The following is a 7,582-nucleotide window of genomic DNA, read 5'->3' as shown; positions in this document are numbered from 1 at the left end:
TTCTTCTTCTTCTTCTTCTTCTTCTTCTTCTTCTTCTTCTTCTTCTTCTTCTTCTTCTTCTTCTTCTTCTTCTTTCTTCCTTCTTCTTCTTCTTCTCTCTCTCTCTCTCTTTTCTTTCCTTCTTTCTTTGAGGTGGAGTCTCACACTGTCACCTGGGCTGGTATGCAATGGTGCAATCTCAGCTCACTGCAACCTCTTGCCTCCCGGGTTCAAGCAATTCTCCTGCCTCAGCCTCCAAGTAGCTGGGACTACAGGTGTCCGCCACCACGCCGCACCTGGCCTGACTTTGTCTTTTTTAACTCCACAGTACCCCAGATGAAAATACAGGAAGGGGCAGGGGGCATCTGGAACAGTCCTGGGACTGCCACTGTGGCCATCAGGGAGACCATATCCAGGAAATGCTGCAGCTATATGAGCTTCCCTCCCTCTGGACCCAACTTCTCCTTCCTACCTCCGTGCCCCAGTTCCCCACCCCTTGCTGCCTCAGGGGTCCCTCACCCCTCTTGACTCTGAAATCAGCTCCAGCAGCCTCTCTAGATGCCATTTCAGAAGCCCAGGTTGGGGCCAGGTGCTGTGACTCACGCCTTTAATCCCAGCACTTTGGGAGGTGGGAGGATCACTTGAGGCCAGGAGTTCGAGACCAGCCTGGCCAACATGGCAAAACCCCATCTTTATTAAAAAGGAAAAAAATGCAAAAAATTAGCCAGGTATGGTGGCCTGTGCCTGTAATCCCAGCTACTTGGGAGACTGAGGCAAGAGAACAGCTAGAACTCGGGAGGCGGAGGTTGTAGTGAGCCGAGATCATGCCACGGCACTCCAGCCTGGACAACAGAGCGATACTCTGTCTCCAAAAAAAAAAAAGAATCATCCCAGGGTGAGCTTGGCGATTTCTGTTTGGGGGAGGGTGCTGGAACCTCACTGAAAGTGGTGGTCTTCTTGTAGGTCTGACCATCTCCTGGGGCAGTAGGTGTGCACACAGACTGGGCTTAGGGGGAGACTGCTGGAGAACAGCTGCCCTGTTCACCCACAAGGATGCTTTCTTCATGAACCTCCAACTCCAGGGAGCAGAGGATGAGGCACTCTGCTCACCAAACCTTGAGCCTACTGGCGGCGGGAGAGGGTTTTCCGCGGGGCCAGGGATTCCCACATAGGGAGGCAGCTGTGCCACCTAGTGGACTTTTCCATCCTCGCAGGCATCCCTCCCACCCTTCGCAGCCTCCAGCCTGTATATGGCACAGCTTCAGGCAAGATACACAGAGAAGCCGCTGTCCCGTAAGGACAGGAGATGCCCTCCTCCTCCAGATAGACCTGACCCAGCTCAGAGAGGGAGAAACTGGGGGGATGTGGGAGGGGGGTGATCATGTACTGGCAGAAATTGAAGATAGTGGGGAAGCTAGAAGGGGCTTTGGGCCTGCAAACAGCCTCTCCCTGTCATTCTGGATGCTACAGGTATGGGGACCATGGCTCAGAGCCCCCAAAACCCCTCCCTCCTGTGCCCGCCCTGCCTCCCTCCAGGCCAAGCAAAGCTGGGCTCAGCTCTGCCGATCAAGGGAGAGCTGGCAGAGGCTGGATGGAGCTGCCGGCTTTCCTCTGACGTCACAGCCTGGAAATCCCATTTTAAGCAGGTTCTCCGGGTGTAGGGCACCCACAAGAAAGGGAGGGGGAGCCAGCTGAAGAAGCTAGAGACCTGAGGCTGTTATAACCAGGAATCTCAGGCCTGGAGGGCTGCCCAGCAATCCCAAGGAGGCCTGGGCATGGGACCCAGCGCTCGCCTGCCCCGGTCCTTACCCAAAGCTAATACCTCTCAAAGGCCCCTGGAGACCCAGGCAGTGATCAAGCAAGCACCCTCCCCAGAGCGCTGGCCATCCACCTATTTCTGACATCTCTTTCCCACTACCCTGGCTTGGAGAGATCTACGGAGGCAGAGGGGAGAGGGGGAAGGGGAGATTTTCCCAGGGAATGAGGGGACAGCAAGGGGTTACCTAGGCCCAGATGTGTGCTACCAGCCAGCCTCTTTCCCAGGGGCCTTTCCACCTATTCTTCTTGTCACCCTCTAGCTCTCCTCTCCTCTGCACCACAGGGGGCGGGCCCTGTGCCCAGAGTTCTAGAAGCCTGAATGTTTCCATAGCAACAAACCAATGAGCTTGGAAATCTGAGCATGTTCCTGTGGACACAGGGGAACCCCTGATGCGCATGGAGAGCTTGACAATGCGGAATCTGGACGTCACCTGTCTAGCCACCAGTCACTGTGGATGCGAGCATGCTCCTGAGTGTGAGGCTGTGTGTGTGTGTGTGTGTGTGATATGCAGCAAATGAGATTTAGGTTAAAGAACGCCTAACCTGGTTTCCTGGGCATATGGTAGCTGTTAGCGTGGTTCTGCAGCATCTTATCCTCTGGGGATCTTTCTAGAATGAATGCCTCCCCTATATTTTACCATGGTAGCTTCCTCTCCTTTCCAATGGAAAAATGGGCCAAAATTGCTCAGAGGCTGATGGTGAAGGTGATGCCCCTCAGAGGGCTAGTTGATTAGAGGACTCCAAGGAAAGACAAAAGGGACATTTCACATCCCCCACTGTGACCTCACTTCAGGGGGCTCTTGGCTAGCTTGGCACATGCCCTGTGCACATGCCCGGGGATGCCAGGGAAGGAGGAGGGAAGCCTAGTATAGGGGCACTTTGCCAAACTTGGGGTCCAGAGCCTGGGTCTAGGTCCTATCACACCCCCTACCCACCCCATGGCCTGCTTCCTCCATTTTCCTTCCACAAGTTGAGCTATTTCTCTGATCCCTTTTTCCTCCCTCACGGCTCTTTTCCTTTGTCAATCTCTCCTCCGTACCTGCCTCTGCTCCTCTGCCAGCCTTTCCCTCCCCCTTGGTTCCGGCTCCCCAGAGGCTCATCCCCAGTCAGTTGTGCTTCTTGGCCCCTGGAGCTCTGGCTCTGCTTCCCAGGGCTCCGACCCCATGCCCTGCAGCTCTGTCCTCCTCCTTTCCTTCAACCTAGCCCAGCAGTTAGGGCTGGACCCTGCCTTTCCTGGTGTCACAAAGGTTATGCCTCTTTGTCTTAGCCCTTGGTTCCCTCTCTGTCCCCAGGGCTGGTTTCTCCACAAGCCCTTGTCTTGGCTTCCCCATCTCTGCTTATTGGCTCAATGTGTCTGGCTCAACCCCCTTTGGCATTTTTGGCCTTTCTAGGCACAGTCCCCGAGGCCTGCCCCGCAGCTCCATATCTTATCCTGTCCCCGCTGGGGGTCTCACTGGGATCTTTGTCCCCCAGAGCCTACACCTAGCACTTTTTGTTGGATACCAGAAGGTCCCCCACTGAAGACTTGGGGTAAGATTCTGAGGGATAAGACAGTCCTTCTTAGGCCTCTGTTTTTTATTTATTATTTTTAAAAATAGAAATGTGGTCTGGCACAATGTCTCATGCCTGTAATCCCAGCTACTCAGGAGGCTGAGGCATGAGAATCGCTTGAACCCGGGAGGCGGAGGTTGCAGCGAGTCAAGATCACACCGCTGCACTCTAGCCTTGGCAATAGAGACTCAATTTCCAAAAAAAAAAAAAAAAATACAGATGTGATTTTCCCATGTTGCCCAGGCTGGTCTCAAAATCCTGGGTTCAAGGATCCTCCTACCTCGGCCTCTCAAAGTGCTGGGATTACAGGTGTGAGCCACCACACCCAGCTAAACCTCTGTTTTTTGTTTTGTTTGAGACAGAGTCTTGCTCTGTCACCAGGCTGGAGTGCAGTGGTGTAATCTCGGCTGACTGCAATCTCCGCCTCCCACATTCAAGCGATTCCCCTACCTCAGCCTCCCAAGTAGCACACCACAATGCCTGGCTAATTTTTTTTAGTAGAGACGGGGTTTCACCAACTTGGCCAGGATGGTCTTGATCTCCTGACCTCGTGATCTGCCCACCTTGGCCTCCCAAAGTGCTGGGATTACAGGCGTGAGCCACCGTGCCTGGCCCAGGCCTCTGGTTTTGAGTCCCAAAACCATTTTCCTAGACTGAGCCACCTCAAGCCCATCTCTTAGCTGGGGACCAGAGCTCCTGTGGATCACAGGCTGGCCTCCCGACTCCCCCAGCTGGACCCTGCTTCTCACTTGAGGTCCTTCCCACCTGTCAGCTGGTGTGACAAGAACAAAGCACAGATGCCAAAATAAATGAGGTGCCAGAGTTTGGTTTATTGGCTCATCCAGTGCCAAAGGTCCACTGGGCACCCTCTTCCCAAGGAACCGGGAGCCCCACGGCTCCTGCATTTCTCTTTCTTCATGTTTTCCTCCTGGCCCTGACTGAAGCTGTGGCAGAAGCTGGGGCAGGTGTGAGCAGAGTCTGGGTTCTGCCAGGAGTCTTAGGGCCCAGTCTGCTTGGTACAGGATGGGGACCCTGGACAATAGGGGATGGGCCCCAGGGGCAGAGGAGAGGGACCCACCCAGCAGGGGCCTGTACCAGAGCAGGGGTGGGCCCCGAAGAGCATGGGAGTCCAGCCCAGGGCATGGTGGAAATGGGTGACCTGAAAGGGAGCAAGGTCAAAGGAGCAGGTGAGGGGCCTCCCAGATGCCCATTCTCTCATGGGCTGGGTCCTCTGAGGCTCAGGGTCTAGGAGGGAGGGTTGAGCAGGGAAATGGCCAGTTGACTGTGGGGCTGAGGGTGGGAGGAGGTGACTGCTGGAGGGACAGTCCTTGACCCAAAGTCCCCCCAGCCCTAGACCCAGAAAGACACACGCAAACACACAGCCCTGGACCCCCCCCTTTTTAATGTGGGAACATGTGGCACTCAGCCCCACCCAATGACCAGGAAAAGAGCCCCCAGCTGCAGCTCTGGCCTGGCCATCCTGGTTGCTGAAGTACACGCCAACCCGTCTTCCACCCACAGCTGCACCTGGAGGCCCCACCCAGAGTCCCTAACATCCTCGCCGTGTGCTCCCTTTCCCCCACGTGTCTTCAGGCCCGTCCTTGGTCCATCTGGGCTAGGACTGCCCCCTCCCCGCTCCCAAACCAAGGCGAGCAGTGGAGACATGATAGGACCTCTGAGAAGCGGATGGCTATGGGCTTCAGCAAGGCACTGGGTGGGCGGGGCGAGGCAGGGCGGGGCTGCAGCGGAACAGCGGTGGAGGCCGAGGGGTCCCCGCCTCCTTAGGTGGCTCAGTCCTCAGCCTCTGGTCCACCCTCTACCCTCAACCCCCACAGCTGGGCCTCCCTCCTCTTTTCCAAGCCCCTTCCAGAAGAGTGGCCACTGGGCAGGCACCGGAAATAGCCATCTGAGGGGCCCAGGGGCCTGAGACACCTAGGCTACTGGCACAGTGTGGAGCAGGGGCTGGGTCCGAGCCCTTCCTGAGGCTTCATCCTTGCTCTGCAGCCTGCGGGGGTGGAGGGTCTCAAGCTGAGTCGCCCCCGCCAGAAGTCTTCTTCTTGGGCCGGGTCTTCAGTGTCTTGGAAGCCAGTGGCTGTGGAAAGAAGGAGGAAGATGGGGCTCAGCTTGGAGCCACCACCCCCTGCCTGTTTCCCCAAGCTCTGGCCAGTGCCCTCACCTCAGCTTTGGGTGCTTTTTTGATGGGTTTGGCCCTCTTGGGAGCTCTGTCTCCCATGTCATCCTCAGAGGCCTCTGTCCGGGAATCTGCCGCGTTTGTGCTGGACCTTAGACTCAGGGCAGCGTCATCTCCTGGGTGCAGGGAGAAAAGGAGATGGGGGAATCTTTCCCATCTGGGCTCCTTGGCCTTGCCCTTGGGGCCCCTCCCCAACCTCAGGCCCTGCCTGTACCTAAGTCCTCAATGGTGTCCAGGAGGCTGCCAGGGCCAGGTCGGAGGCGGCCGTCGGGCCCCTGCAGGGGCAGTGCATCCTCGTCCCGAATCAGGGTCAGGTCCTGCATGCTGAAGCTGCGGAGCTTCTCTGACAGCACCCCCTGGCCCTAGGGTCACCACCACGCACCGGGAGAGCCGGGGAAAGGGGCGGGGTGGAGATAGCGGTCACCATGGTGCTGGCAGCAGCCCAGGCTCGGTGCCCTCCCCACACTGTCTTCACCCAGTCCCACACAGACAGAGCTGAGGGCTGGGGCAGGACCACACTTCGCCTCTGGACAGATGCAGAAATGGCTGGACGATGAAAGTGACTTGGCCAGATAGGGGTAGAGCCTGGACTGGAACCTCCAGCTGCATGAGCCCAGAGTCTCTACAGCCCTGAGCACAGGGTGGACGCAAGGGGCCTGGCCAGGGCCCTTTGTACAAGGCGGGGGCCCTGGGAATCTGAGCCTGCCCCCATCTCACCTTGGCAGCAGCTGTGACTGCGGCATTGGCGGCCAGGTTCAGGCCCCTCTTCCCCACCCTCATCATGGTCTCATAGCTCTTGTCTCGGGCCTGCGTGATGTACTCGTCGATCTCCTACGGCATTGGAGGGGAAGGGAGGAGAGGAGAGGTGGGCGCTGCTGTCGAGGCCCTGCCCTACCCTTGTTCACCCCTGGACAGAGGCCCCTGCCTGCTCCAGGAGGCCACAGCAGCCCTGTCAGGTCACTTCAGGCTCTGGGCCCCACAGGGAGGGCCAGTCTGTATGAGGCTGCAGGCTCTGGGCTGCCTTGGCTGGGGGCAGGCTGGGAGGTAAGCTGAGAGTGGGGACAAACCTTCTCCTTGTTGGACAGTGTTGGGTGCACGAACTTGCGGTAGAGCACGCTGGAGCCTTTGGTGTATGGGGACAGCAGCCATATCACGAAGGCAATCTTCAGTTCAAAGTAAAAGGGGAACCTGTTGGGACAGGGGCAAGCGCAGAGCACAGGGCAGGGAGTCGGGAGGTGCCCTGTGTCTAGCAGCACCAGCCCCGTGTGACAGTCCCTCACTCTGAGTGCACTGGGGTCCCCAAGAGGCTCATGGGACTGCTCCTTTCTAATCCGAAAGCATCTGGGGGGCTCAGCTGAGGCTCCATACAGGAAGGTAAGCAGTGACTCTAGAAGGAATTTCCCCCAGCAGCGACTGTCCTTGCCTCATCCTCTCCCCAAGCCCCAGCCCTCTCACTCCTAGAGAAAACCCTCCTTCCTCTGCCCTAGGGTCACCACCAAGGGAAACTCTTGACCTTGCTCTCGACTGTGCAGGCCCACGCCTGAGTCTTCACCCCTTCCTTTCCTGCCGTCCCTATCATCAAGAGGCCTGGGGCTTCTCTAGCTTGCTGGGGAACCTCCTGCCTCGCCGTGACACGCCCCTCACTTTTCAGGATTGCCCTTCAGTCCCCATAGCGCCTTCTCCTCTGGTCACAAACTCCTTCAGGTCACCTACGTCCTCACAAAGCCCTCATCAAAACTCTCTCTTTTGCTGTGTCAAGACACATGTATAGGCCTGGCACAGTGGCCTGTAATCTCCCAGCACTTTAGGAGCCAAGGTGGGAGGATCATCTAAGCCCAGGAGTTCGAGACCAGCTTGACAACACAGCAAAACCCCATCTCTACAAAAAATAAAAAAGAAGCCAGGTGTGGTGGCATGTGCCTGTGGTCCCAGCTACTCAGGAGGTTGAGGTGGGAAGATCACTTGAGCCCAGGAGGTCGAGGCTGCAGTGAGCCGAGATCACACCACTGCACTCCAACCTGAATGACAGAGTGAGATTCTACC

The 7,582-nt window shown here is 57.2% G+C and overlaps 1 protein-coding gene across 4 annotated transcripts in view; it reads right to left on the bottom strand.

The window, feature by feature from the left end:
• Positions 1-4,158: 4,158 nt before the first annotated feature.
• The window catches only part of REEP2 (receptor accessory protein 2), a 7,810-nt gene continuing 4,386 nt past the window's right edge, over positions 4,159-7,582 (bottom strand). For 2 of the 4 annotated variants that reach the window (XM_011935304.1, XM_011935302.1), the window contains exons 4-8: positions 6,607-6,727; positions 6,257-6,370; positions 5,754-5,901; positions 5,525-5,655; positions 4,159-5,440 (exon numbers count right to left, since the gene is read on the bottom strand). In XM_011935304.1, the coding sequence (XP_011790694.1) occupies positions 5,372-5,440; positions 5,525-5,655; positions 5,754-5,901; positions 6,257-6,370; positions 6,607-6,727 (583 nt within the window). In that variant the 3' untranslated portion in view covers positions 4,159-5,371. The remainder of the gene's footprint in view (positions 5,441-5,524; positions 5,656-5,753; positions 5,902-6,256; positions 6,371-6,606; positions 6,728-7,582) is intronic. The other 2 variants (XM_011935305.1, XM_011935303.1) reach the window with 1 other exon arrangement.

This window comes from Colobus angolensis, unplaced genomic scaffold, assembly GCF_000951035.1.
Source record: "Colobus angolensis palliatus isolate OR3802 unplaced genomic scaffold, Cang.pa_1.0 Scaffold142, whole genome shotgun sequence".
Classification (NCBI taxonomy): domain Eukaryota; kingdom Metazoa; phylum Chordata; class Mammalia; order Primates; family Cercopithecidae; genus Colobus; species Colobus angolensis.
This window is presented reverse-complemented; position numbering and strand designations above follow the sequence as displayed.